This window comes from Haemaphysalis longicornis, unplaced genomic scaffold (genome assembly GCF_048455015.1).
Source record: "Haemaphysalis longicornis isolate Haplotype H1 unplaced genomic scaffold, Haemaphysalis longicornis Haplotype H1 scaffold_25, whole genome shotgun sequence".
NCBI lineage: Eukaryota > Metazoa > Arthropoda > Arachnida > Ixodida > Ixodidae > Haemaphysalis > Haemaphysalis longicornis.
The window spans coordinates 5535354-5549065 of NW_027526314.1; the positions used below are offsets into that span (position 1 = coordinate 5535354).

General features: G+C 51.1%; 1 protein-coding gene across 1 annotated transcript in view; it reads left to right on the forward strand.

Moving 5' to 3' along the window:
• LOC144172694 (uncharacterized) overlaps positions 1 to 6659 on the forward strand; it is a gene marked incomplete at its 5' end in the record, with an annotated part of 86772 nt that extends 80113 nt beyond the window's left edge. The window contains 2 exons of the mRNA XM_077701325.1: positions 5909 to 6375; positions 6466 to 6659. Of these exons, the coding sequence (XP_077557451.1) occupies positions 5909 to 6375; positions 6466 to 6659 (661 nt within the window). The remainder of the gene's footprint in view (positions 1 to 5908; positions 6376 to 6465) is intronic.
• Positions 6660 to 13712: the final 7053 nt, after the last annotated feature.

The following is a 13712-nucleotide window of genomic DNA, read 5'->3' on the forward strand; positions in this document are numbered from 1 at the left end:
GGGCGTTTTTGATATTAAACTTTACGTTTTAGACCAGTGACTTTCTGTGTGTTCCACCTCCTTTGGCTTTGTCCAAGTTCGCGCTAGTTGCATTCAAACATACAAAAATAAGCTATCTCTTCCCTGCTCCCCGCCATGGGGCCACTGCTCTGTGCCGGGCGCTTGGGGAAGGGTGTGGGGCCTGACCTATAGCTCTAAAGGTGAATACTAGTCAGCCCGCGAAGACTGCCCGAGGTAGCGTAGTGTAACATTCACTACAAAAAACAAAAAAAGACAATGTGGGACGCGTCAGTTACGAATCCAAATATATCTTGCCTATTTCCATAGTGCCCACGTTGCAGGCCGACAGCAGCCGTTTACTATAGTTGCCCCTTTATCACAGTAGAAAATTACGCAACTCCCGCTCTGTCCGCAAATGTCATTGCAAGTCGAACAAAAAAAAAGAGAAGTGAACGTAGTGCAGCACTAGAAATACAATCGCGGCCTAGACAAATTAAGAAACAGACCCGATATTGTTCCTGGTGAAACCGCTTATTACTAGCATTCGTGAGTTTTGCGTACGAAGACTGCCAGTATTTCTTCTATTACCTTGCTCGGCGCAAGAACAACCCAGTCCTTTGGGGCTGAGTTATTTCGAAGGCATAAATGAATGGGCGCAAAGGTACCCTGCCCACTACAAAGAGGTGAAAACGTTAATGTTCCGCTATGTCTTTGCCCTCTTCAACGATCGCCCAACGGCAGCCCATCGCAAGCAATTGGTGCATAAGCACCCAGACATTGCGATCTGCAGTATGTGGTCGTTCTGAGCTGCCACAGCGACGATACGAATACCCAGGTAACATAGGCACACAGAACTCACTGGCTGGGCGAACATAAACCTGGCGCAGTTACAACGCCGATACCGTCAGCGAGGTGGTCAGCGAGAACACAGCTGCACATAGACACGGCACACGAATCCCAGTGCGCATGACTAAATTTTATTTAAACAGGCAGTGACAGTAAAGCCAAGGTAAGCCACCGATAAGGGATTTGCACTACATGGCACATAATTTGTTGGCACACAATAAACAAACAATAAGAATATCAGGCGAACAAAATACTCCTGCTTAGTAAGGGCTGAGAGGATATACGGCTACCATTAGAGTACCGTCATTTTCCTGCCCTTAGGCTGAAGAATCGCTAACATTCTTTTTTGGCTAACTACACAGCCAAGGACTAATTCGACCGAGAAATTCAGGGTGCTTTTTTTGAGGGAGGTTTGAATTTTGCGCTAGAAAAGTATACCGTCCTTGTAGTCGCTACCACGGCCCTTCACGGCGCCGGCGTCGGTCTACAGATTTCACGTTGCTGAAGGTTGGCACCAGCAGCGAGAGATAAAGCGATCTGCAGACTTAAAAGTTCCTGAGTAGCGGCCACTTTACGGACACGTCCTCGACACGTTCTCTGAAAAATAACTCGAAGGCAAACCCCTGACCTTAGTGGTCACATGTATTCCAAAAGAAAAGCTTCGCTTCGCCGGGGCCTACGTACACGGTGCTCGACCAGGCATTCTTGCTCAAACCTACCGCCACCTACGTCGTCAGTGAAGACGCCAAGCTTACCGCGCGCCTCCAGGACAACCGCGTGCTTTAAAGTGAGAACAGGCGAGATACGAGGGACATGTCCTTCGTCCTTACGACCTTGTGAGGAGTCGTCAATTAAACCAACAACAACAACAGGCGGATCTGTGAAAGGAAGCCGGTAGTCCGAAGGTTTGCCAGCCAGGGCTTTCATAATAGTTCCCATGTCGATCTTAGCGAGCTGCACCAACGCTGCGTTCAACATCTTTTTGTTCGCATCGACACCTGCGAAGCAGCGCTTCAAGTACGATGATATTAACTCCTGCTGCGGATGGAGACTCGTTTCGCAGACTTTTGAGGCAACGCCATTCGAACCTACAGAGCCAACAACGTATTTCCTAACGCTTTATTGCCAGGGCGAAGCCGCGAGTAGAACGTGGTGTTGACATTGACTCGAGAAGTGCTTTTATAGGTTCTTGTGGAGTAGCACTTAGGAACAGCGAAGACAGGACGTCGTGTGGTAGCCACAGGAGTCGTAGTAGTGACACTCTTGTTCGTTCAGCGTCCCATTGAACTCATGACCTTATCGACTTCGTCAAACGGCCCGCCCTGATGGCTGCATGCGGTCGGCGATATTTGGGCGCGGCACACGCGGCAGGTGTGTTTGCCAGAAGAAAGAGGCAACGTCCGCACTGAAATGACTACGCAGAACACACACCCCAGCCCCGCAGGGGGCTTGTCGAAAAGGACGCGGGGTCTCCAGTCGATGTCTTCGCCGAATCCCGAAAGACGGACGCTCCTGCTGATAATGCTCGCGATTTGGACGCCAGTGACGATCCCTAAGCAGGCCAGAGACGTGCGCTTCTGAACAGTCAGTTTGCAACCCGGTGCCTTAAATGCCACCTCGGAGTAACACAGATTTGAGGGAAAAATTACTGATGCCAACCAGCCGATCCCTGGCGACGGGTTCGTCCTTCATAACGGTAGAATGCGACAGCGACAAGGTGAGTAGCGTGCGTGTTTGTTGCGTGTTTTTAGATGCAGAGCATCTGATTCACTCGCCTTGTCCCTCCGGCGTCGTCGTCGTTGTTGTCGGCGTTGTCCACCCCTCTGCCATTCTCCTCGCCGTGCGAGCTACGCTCTCCGCCGCTCACCCCCTCTCCTCTCCGATAACGAACACTCTCTCGCGAGGGGCATTGGATTGGATTTGATTTGATTGGATTGGATTGGCTTGGCTTGGATTCGGTTGGATTGGATTTGGATTGGATTGGATTAAAGTGGATTGTGTTGGATTGCGTTGCGTCATAGCCGCGGCACGTTGCGTCATAGCCGCGGCAGACGCGCTGGGGCCGGCGCATGTGCAGTACTCTCGCTTCCGCGGTTTCCTCTCCTTCGGGCGCGCTGCGCATATAACCGGTGTGCCGTTCTCCGGCGAAGCAACATCCACGCTTGGCTCAAACACCTAGAGTCCACGCCGCTTTACAAGTATACGCCAACGTCGTCATCGACTGGGACCAGCTTACGCAGTCCCCTCAACGTTATGAGCGCTATAAAACGCGTTCCCTTCGCCGCTCCGCCTATGCGTCGCATCTACACAGGGGTTCCCGCGAGGGGAGGTGGGAGTTTTCACCAATACTTTTGCTTTCCCAGATACTTCACCATTCTTGGGCAGGTTATTTTTATCCAATGGGAAAAGGCCGATGAGCATTTTCAGAATGGAGAGATATGTTTGTTTTTATGAGCTCCGCGCGTTGCTCACACTATCCGAGTGTTGTTCGGTTGCGAAGCGTGCGCTTGCTTAACCTTACTGGTTGTCTTAAGTCGACTCTGCAGGATGGGCAAAATTGTTCAGCGTGTTGTGTAGTCTCATTGCTTCTAACTCCGCATAACTTAAGGCTGCAGCGAATGCAGCATGTTTTTTTCTCCTGTGATGGCGCACTTGTGTACTATTGCACTCTTCATCGACAATGGCGATGAAAGCTGCGTAAGCTTATAATACGCACATATCAAACGCGCAAAAAATGCTCTAAAGGAAGGATCTAACGTGTTCATACTTAATCACAGCGCGAAGGACGGGTCAACACCCAAAACCGGTGTTTCACGACACTGATATTGTTATCAAGCACCTGAAGCAGCTACACCGTAAGATAGTTGAAGCCTCTCACATTAGCAAGAGGGGCGAAAAGTGTGTGAGACACCCTTCAAAGGTGCTTACTGATAAAGAGGTCCAGTTCATGGATAACAACAAATGAGTCATGTTCCCGTTTGTACTTTTTACTGGTTCTGTTTGTTTTCTTTGTATGCTACTTTGACATGTGCGGCGTTGTTTTCCTTCAGTATAAATGTTTGTTGAAGGATCGAACGTTATGGACCATTGCGTGGCGGAGAAACCCACCTCAGTCCCGTGTAATATTCGGTTGTGATAGCATAGAACGTGAAGACCGATGGTAGAACTTGAAGTTTCTTCGTGCGAAATCAAATGGTAAAGCGTCAAAGTCAACTTACACTGCGATAAAAAGTCCAAACTGCGAGCGAGTCAAAGTCAAAGAGCAACGAGTCAAAGTCCAAACTCAGACGACAACCCTCGCAGAAAAGTCCTGTGACTATAAATTATGGAACCCTCCATGTAACGACGGCGATGATTGAACGCGAAGCTTTCTGCGTGCAAAATCGAATGGCCTAGTGTAAAGTCAGATGTACAATCTGCGGGCGAGTCCAAGCAAAAGCTCAACGAGTCAGTCCAAACCATGTACAAGCCAAGGCCCAAACTCAGACGACAACTCAGTGCCGGAAAGCGAACGTATTCGGACGATAAGGGTGATCGTGAAAGCGCCGGAAGAAAAAAAAAAGGGCGATGACCCCGCGCCGGCGCCGGTGCCCCGGAGGCCGCAGACGCGGCCGCGGAGACGCCAGCGCCATCTCTCGCCCCCGCCGCGGATCCTCCCGCGGCGAAGTGCGAGGAGGTGGCGCCGCTCGTCGGCACCCCGGCAAAGAAAGAACTGAAACTAAAGCGTGGCAAACTGTTCGCATGGCGACACAGTGAAACATCCCCCTCGCGAGGGGCACGATCAAATGCAGAGCATTTCCGGGGGCGCGCGACGTTAAGTAGTTTGCGTTACGTTAATGTTGTTGCACTTGTGGCAACTGCTGACGAGAGAGCGCTCGTCAGCAGTAATTTGAATGAGTCAACGATATAAGGCGCGTTCGTAGCGTCCCATTCTGTGTCGGCTTTGTGGCGCAGTGGGTGGAGCACCATGTACATTGCGTTCCGCCCGCAGGGTCTAGGGATCGAAACCAGGCGCCGGATAGTATTTTCTTTTATATAGTGTAGAGGGAGGGGAGACAACGACGGTGCGGACTACGATGGCACAACGCGGGTGACATCGTGAGTTACTGAAATGCTCTGCATTTTAAAAAAACGCTTCCCATGGTCGGAATGAAACCCGCGTCCGTCCTTTACGAAACCGACGTCCATAAGATTGCGCCACTCCGAGACATTTTTTATTCCGTGCCCTTCCGACACGGTCGAAGCACTTTGGGTTTGGAGAGGAGTGCATCGACGTGCAATATTAGACATGAGACTCGTGCGGCCCTTGTGGGCATAATGGGCCTAGCTACGGGATAACAAACGACCCCGGCTAGCTTCGTTAGAGACTTTGAGCGCCGATGCGAGATCGATGGTCCCTTGTGGGGCTAAGTGGGGTTCAGGGTGTTCCCCCACGCCCGGAAATGACCCATCCAAAATGCCCCAGAGAGGTTCGCGGCGTCCACGAGGGAGATGCCGCGACGGGTTCGACTCACCGACGAAGGCGACGACAGGCTCCAAAGGGCCAGGACGAACCAGGGGTTTATTGGCCGAGTGGTACAGCGCATAACGAACGCCAAGGCAAGGTTAAGAACTACACTGTACCGACGCGCGCCTCAAGGCCGGGCCTCAAGCGGGCCGCGACGGCTGAGGCAACACGGGGCTGCCGTCGAGGTTGGACTAGCCTACGTCGCGCGTCTGATTGGGCTCAGGGGCCCCGCTCCGGACGGGTGGCGGCGAGGGTGCGGATGAGCCGCAATCCCTCGCGTTCCCTAGACTCTAACCTCCATCTCCTTTTCCGCGCGCTCGAGCCAAGAGAGAGAGAAAGTGTTTATTAATATGAAAATATTTACAGGGCGAAGTTTTGCCTCTCTGTAGAGGGCACAGGTCTCGCCGGGGGAAGAAGGAGTGAGAGGGAATTGGTAATTAAGTATGATAACAGGCTATGTACAGACTATGTATAAAAGGCTATGTACAGACTATATACATACGCTGCCTGCGCTGTCTCACGTGTTCTTTACGCACTCCCCCTGGTGAACCTCAGGGACGCCCAATGGAAGACCGTGGAGCTGGCCCATCGAAAGGCCCTTCAGCGCTGCGTCGGCCTCCCAAGAGACTCCCCAGTGGCCAGCACCCTGACGGAAACTGGAAGCTGGCCCATCCAGCTGCTCGCCACGCATACAGCGCTGCGACATGTGGAGCGCCTGCACCGAGTATCTGAAAGTGACCACCTCCTCGCCAGGCTCCTCTCGAGAGGCCAATCCCGCATGGGCAGCATGGCCGCTCTATTCGAGGACTATGTCGAAGTCCCTCAGAGGGCTTGCCTTCTGCCCCCACCGCCACCGGCAGCCGCACCCCTAGACATAACTACCACGCTGCCAGGAGTTATGTCCCGGGCGAGACTGCCGGAGGTCGGGATTCGTCAGGAAGCGGCTGCCCTCATAGACCTGGAACCGCCGGGACAACTGCTGGTGTACACAGATGGCTCGGTCCTTCCAAGGGAGGGCCGAGGTGCTGCTGCCTGCACTGCCCCGGCCAGGGGAGCTCATCGGCAATGCCGGCTGCCGTTCCCCACCAGCTCCACAGCGGCCGAACTGGCAGGCCTACACTTGGCCGCGGACATTCTGCGAGAAGACCCACCGCCAGCGGCCACCATCTTCTGCAACTCCCGGCCGGCGCTACTTCACCTGAGGGAGGCATCTGCACCACGGGGGCGAGGTGGCCACCTCGAGATGTCCCTGGTTGCCAAGCTGCGCGACCTGCAGGGACAAGGCTGCAACCCCCTACTGCAGTGACTCCCTGCCCACGTCGGTATACCGGGGAACGAGGCTGCAGACGATTTAGCCAAAGCAGCCCACCACTCCCCAACGGCCCCAGTTTCCGCGTCCCTGGTGCGCTATGATGTTGCCAGGGACGTCATCAGGCGTGAGATGACCGCCCGCCACCCTTGCAAACGAGTGGCCACCGGCGAGGCCCCGCGGCTCCTTCCCGCGGAGGAGGAGGGACTGAGCGGTCCCTCCTCCTCCGGCTCCGCACCGGCTGCTACAACACAGCAGCACGCCTCCACAGGCAGGGCTGCAAGGCCACACCCACCTGTGCCCACTGCCCCGACCCCGAGACACTGGATCACGTCCTCTGCTCCTTCCCTGCGTACGCTGGTGCCCGGAACAAACTGGTGTCTGGGTACCGGCGGCTGGGGCTACCATCAAGCACCGCAGAGGACATCCTGCGTCCTAGGGGGCCCTTCATGCTGCACCGGGAGGCCTTCAGGCTGCTCCTCTCGTACCTCGACGAGTCAGGCCTCAACACGTACCCGCCCATGAACTGTTAAAACCAGATCCCACCGGCCATCCACCCCCTGTTAGCCCTCTTGTGTGCGTGGCTGTGTATATGTGAGTGCGTGTGTGTGTAAATAGGCTGTACGTAACCTCGAGCCAAGGGCAAGAGAGCCAAGAGAGCGATCCCCGAGAGAGAGAGGCCCGCGAAACGTGGGCGTCGGGGTTATAAGGCGCGGAGGAGAGGAGGCAGGTTCCCGGGCGAGGATGAGTGACAGCGGTGGCGGGACAGTTGGTGCCCGCCGGCGCGTCGGCCCGCGAGGTGACGTCACGTGCGCGGGAAAGCGCAGTCGTTCGAACATCGCGCTCGCGGGAGGAGGAAAGGGGATCAAGCGGATCCGAACATCTTAAGTCTAAAGACGACGACGGTTGAACGCGAAGCTTGCTTTGTGCGAAGCTAAATGGCGGAAACTGAAAATCAAAGCTGCAGCGATCAAAAGTCCACACAGCGTGCGAGCCAAAGTCGAAATTCAACGAGTCCAAACTCAGACGGCAGCCAAGGAATCCTTCTCTAGTAAGCTTCGCGTCCAATCATCGTCGTCGTAGACGGAGGGGTACATGTTTCTTTTTTTTTCATGATTCCAAAGGACACCCTCGCTCTTAATTTCAACCACCAATCGGAAGGCCCATTCGCTTTCCACTCGGTCTGTGCACGGTTACTTACAGATAAAGTGCTTCCACCTCCCTTCCTCTCTCACGCGCGCGCACTCGCACACGCACACGCACTCTCGCAGACACGCACGCGCACACGCACACACACATTTTTACTGGGTGGTTTTGGGGAGCCTTAAAGACACCATGAAAACCAAATACATGTTTCGTTCAATAAAATAACTGCTTGTCCTAATAGCAATGATACCAATTTTATCGAAACCTTCACCCAAATAATAGAGATACTAAGGAAAACTGGTGAATCCGTGGCGATACCCACCCACTTTCCACCGATTTCTCTGTGACTTGACCAAATTTTATTCGTACTACTGCCAGCCGCCGACTTGAGCGAACGCGAAGATACATATGTCTGAGAGATTGTAGCGGGGCCTCTAGTTGCGGTTGACCGTATAACTTGAATGCTAAGGATGGGCTCAGACTATTGTTGCAATTGTTGCAATAACGTTAAATAATGACACCATTTCACGTCTGAGCCAACCGAACTGTGTGGCACGCCGTCTTTTTACGTCCGTAGATCGCGACATGGCTTTTGCGTGAGTAGTTTTAACATAGCCTAAGTTGCTGTTAACGCACAGATGACTAACATTTTAGGGCTGTAATAATACGTCACTCCTGCTCATATTATGTCACTTCGGTGCTAAATCCAAAAAAGTTCTCAATTTTTCTTGCATTTGATATGTAATGACTATCTTTTCTTTCTGCAATAGAGCTGAGTAAGTTACACAAGGCTGTTTCTTTTCAGACAGACTAAAGCTGCATTTTGTTTTTATGGCCCCTTTAAACAGCCACCCAGAGGAGCAACTTCAAAACAACTACCAGCGATTTCACTCAGCAATGCTTTCCTTTTTTTGGAGGTTTTTAGTTCTCGTTGCAATCGTTACACTTCTATTCACAGCCCCACAAAAAAAAAACGAAAAAAAAAACAGGAAAACCTTTCTCCGTTCTGTTATTCCCCACTTCAGAGTTACTTTGCTCTAGAGGGGATAGTTATCTTTAGGGCTCTGTGCTGTACTGTTTTACGGTCACTTGCGCCGAAACGCGTAAACATTCAAGCGTAACCGTTTTATCTTTTCATTACCTTGAACCACAGGGCTCTTATTTTCGCTATTAAATGCCCAAGTGCAGTGTTCAGGAGAGACATGCAGTTGCAACCAGCGCTCCGCAGCGGATCAGAATGGAGGAGCGAAGGAACTGTGTTAGCTTCGCCTCGAGAGATGGCAGTGCTTGTGCCGTCCTTAATGAGGGTCGTTTCTGGCTGCTCCAAGCGCGGGATTTTCAGTCGGATTGAGCATGCAGTGTCCAGAAGTTGCGGTAATAAAATACAGTGAATGACTAGTCTCGCTGTATGTGGCACCACTGACCGCGGCGCAATCAAAAGAGATGAAAAAAAAAAAAAAACGCCCGTGTTTGTCATTTGCGAAAAACCATACTTTCTATCTAGTTATCTGAATGAAAGTTCGAATGCCTAGAGTTGTATTCAAGCATACAAACATATGAGGCTGTCGGTTTTCTTTAAGGCCATACAATGAGAGCAGACGGAAATTCTTACAGCTTCACTGTACCCTACGTGTTTAAGAAACGTAGATGCAACTTGGCGTAATGTTGGCATCATCTTAGCGGCTAATTGTCGTTGAATTTATTTGGGAGTATTTGCGATAAAACAAGGGTTACAGCCATTTCCTGAAACCGTACTTCCTCCGGAGTTGTCCTCGTATTGACCCACGCGGGTATTATGCAATGTTGTCAAATTTACTATGAACTAACTAATTGCAATACAGGTTTCCTAGCGCCCTATTTAGTTTGATTTTTTATCTCGAGATACGTACATCAGGTTGAGAGCTCTGGAGAATTCAACAGATATTTGTTTCCAGTCAAATTTGTTGACGTCATTTCCTGTAGACGCCCGAAGTGTGGGTCAGGACCTAACCAATAGCCGATCCGCTGTAAATATTTCAGTCATTTCACTTTGTGATGATGATTGACCAACGAAGCTTTTTAGCACACGATATAGAGATGACACAGAATTAACTGAAAGGTGTGCGAAAATTTTATTTCTCTTCAGCGTTGATGGTGACCTTCTGTAACAGAGACACCTACATATGCGTACACTAATTTGGCTATATAGATCCCCAAAATTGTGCCTATTGAGGACTAATCTAAGTGAAGATACGTGTAAGGTTGAGGCCGTAGTCAATGTTTTATCTTGACAATTGTGCTGATTTTAAATTAATCTACTCGGGAGGCATATCCAAGCGAGAAGACGTATAAGCCTGAAGTCGAAGTTGTTTTCGACAGCGTAAGTCCTCGGTAATGAGCGCGTGCTAATAACATACTGCCCCCGGGACGTTTATTTTTTAATGCCTCGTGTTACACAATGCCTCACTCTTCAAATACACAAGGAAACGGCGGAGCTTTAAGCGGACGTGAAAAATCCGTGAAATGGCCAACTATACAAGCTTCGCTTAAAAAGCCACCTTGTTAAATCAGGAAGTAAGTCTCAGAGGTGACTTCGGCCCCTTGTACATGCTGTGCAATACGTAGGGGTAGTTTTTTTGTTTACTAAAAAAGAATAAACATATTTGACTCAACCGAGGACTGCCTTTCTATGCTACTAATTCTATCTTTTGCTGCGCAAATCCGAAGCATGTAAAGTGGCAAATTTGTATTTTTTTTCATCCTACGTTTGTCAGACAAGCCACATAAATATCTAAGGATGCAATTTTATTGGGTGTTCCTGGTTGTTGTACTAACATCCCCGCTTAGGTCATTTTTTTATATTTTTAAAGACGATATTCTTTCTTGGGCTACTTAAACCCAGAAATTTTGGTCTGTCTGTATGTCTGTCTGTCCGTCTGTCCGTCTGTCTGTCTGTCCGTGACTCGATTCAGCCACCTGGCCAAGTAAAACCAGTAAAACTATGCCTGCGCAATAGTTTTATATAGTCACAGCTAAATGTGCCGGTATAAGTCTGGTGTAATCTTCATACTTGTTAATATTGTTGAAGAACAACAAGACATTACGCATATATAAGACAACAAATTAATACAGAAGTGATATTTGCAGCGTTCCTTTATAACAAATCGTACATATTTGATTTTGGCGAGATGAAATACTTCATCAACTGAAGAAAAAATATTACTCTGCCGTCGCTTGCTGTCTCCCGCGCCATATAGCTTCTGGCGCACATTTGAAGAAATGAAGTGGCAAGAGGTAAAGATTCCACTAGATAGGTTCCACGTTCTGCTTGGAACGCACGTGGACTAATGAAACGCGGTTCTATAAACGTTGAAGTAGGGCGCCTCGATTCAAACGCGTCTTCGCCGTACGGCAGCGTTGGCATAGAGACACCCGGTTTGGAGCAATGGAACGCGGGAAATTTAAAATGATTTAAGCAAACCTTTGGCGTCTTTACCTTGGGAGGAGCGCGACGCAACAGGAACAACATGAGAGGCGAGCGGGAACGTGAAGGGAGGCATTTAATTGGTGTCACAGAATTGAGCGAGGTAATTTAGTGGCCGATGTCTCGGACGGGAGGAGCGACAAACAACTCCACCCTGGATACGAATAGAGGATGTGGTTCGGACCTGCTAACCGGCGATAGGTCCACGCCTGATTGGCCGTTGGCGTGAAGCACGAGACGGGGCACGGGAAAACAGTGTCAAAACAACGGGCATTTACTTCACATTCACAGGAAATTCAAAACAGACAGACAGAAGGTTTGACGAGTTAATAACATAGTGCAGTTGACACCCCGTTGGGGTCAGAGCTGCCAAGAAACCCACACGAAGTACATTAATCACAATGAAAGAAACGGTACACACCGTTACGAGCCCGAGGAGGAGGCTACAGTAAATGAAGGGGAAAGTAGAGGGTACAATAGGCGGGGTTGGAGGCTTCCCCCAACTACTAACAATAGGCCCGCTAGAAACACATACAGCGTGGTGCACTGAAGGAGGCGGATAAGAAGCCCGTGCAGTCCGCTTAGGGAAATACAACACAGACGATGAATAGGAAGAGTCCAAGCAAAGGTGGAGAAGGGGAGAACATCTTAGCTGCGGTCCGGCTGATGGTCTCGCCGGGGTGAGGGAGGCTGTCGGTCGTCTGTGGTGGGGCGCCGCTCATCAGCGACGCAATTTGGGTGAACTCCGGCCGCGCACTTTCGCCTCCTTGAGGAATCTTTGGGGGCCCGAAGTTCACCGCCGTCGTCGCTCGGCCTCCCCAGCACAGCCCTCAAGGCCGACGCCGCGTCCCGGCCGTATCCGGTCACCACCAGTTCTCAGCCCATTCTCCCCGGAAACCCCGCGCTGCACCACGCACACCGTCCACCGGGCCGCGCGTCTTCGAAGAATTCGCGGGGCGCAGCCTTGCCGCGGCACTCTCGCGCACCTCTCTCCCCGAAACACATGGCCAGCCGACCCGGGTGCGACAATGGCGGCGAGAATATTCCTTCGCTACGCGGTACGGCTCCTCTCGGCCCGAAAATGGCGAGCGGCAAGAAAACCCGTCAAGGAGGGACATGAATTTCGCGACACTTGGCAAAAGTCAATAAAGACTATCGTCTTTTGACGACATTTGCAACGAAAGGAGCAGCAAGCGGCCAATTTTTTTACGGCATATAACTTGCATTATACCCATCGGTTCCAACCACAGCACTGTAGACGATTCAACCCTGAGTAGTCGTCCTTGTTGGGCAGTGCTAACTCGTTGTGGGAATAATCATGACCACGAATTTTTTCTCCTTTCAAGCACACATCAATCAAGTAAGTCAAGTGTGGGTCGATGAAGGAGCATGGGATGCCTAGAAGGATGTCTAGAGGAAAGAATAAAGAGTAGGCTGCCAGCAGAGATTGTGCAGACGACGTTAGAGGCTGCAGAAAAACTTTCGGCGGGAAAGGGTCAAAGAAGAGAAGTCCGACACAGTGCTAGTTGGAAGACCGATATATCTGCTCATCGCTGTTACGGCGCTGCAGGCCTGGCTGTGTGTGGGACACTCCAGCAGTGTGTGGGCGGTCGTATGATGTTCTTACCGGTTGGGTCGTGAAAGGAGGGTGACATTTAGGGGCGTATAGGGGGGCTTCGTGGTGGCACTTGGCCCATTGTTGCAAAAAAACCCTGGTATTACAACATCAAGCAAAATGTTTCCGATGTAATAGTCCTTATGGCAATATTCGTAACGAAACTACCTGCTGGTGTTCTTTAGAAGCTTCGCTTTCTACGCATTCTCAACACGTATTTTCTTGTTAAAAAACAATTGCTGTCACTTAGCTCTGGTAACATTGGATATGCAAAGAAAAAGCTTGGCTTATTCTGGTTGAGTCTTGGTTTCACTTGGTTAACCTTTGATTTAGTTGCATTGCCTACCACGTCTCAAAGCTGTTCGCTTCCGTGCAACGCTCACAGAAGGAAGCCGGGCAAACACGGCGAATGCAGCGTTCCTCTTCGCCAGGCACGAGACTAGTCACGTTGCCCGAGACGACCCGGTGCCGCATGCATGGGAGGCTGCAGGGGTGGTGGGCTGCCTCGGCCGCAGCGGGGGCGGCGAGCGCCGCTCGTTCTGCACAGAACGACTGAAAACGAGGCCTTGTGTACAGCGCAGACAGCGGGCCCGGCGAATCACGCAATGCGCTTCGAGGGGTGTGTCGCCGGGGGATGTGTCTCCGCTCAGAAGGTTACCTTGCGCATCCTCCTCGAAACTGCTGGAAGAAAGCAGTAAAGCTTTGCTTTAAAACACTAAATCATGCAGTCTTAACACGCGCAGTTACTGTGTGGTTTCTTCTTCTACCTAGGAGCGCGGCCAGAAGTCAACCGTTGCGGTGTCTCAGTGGCTAAGGCGTTGTGCTC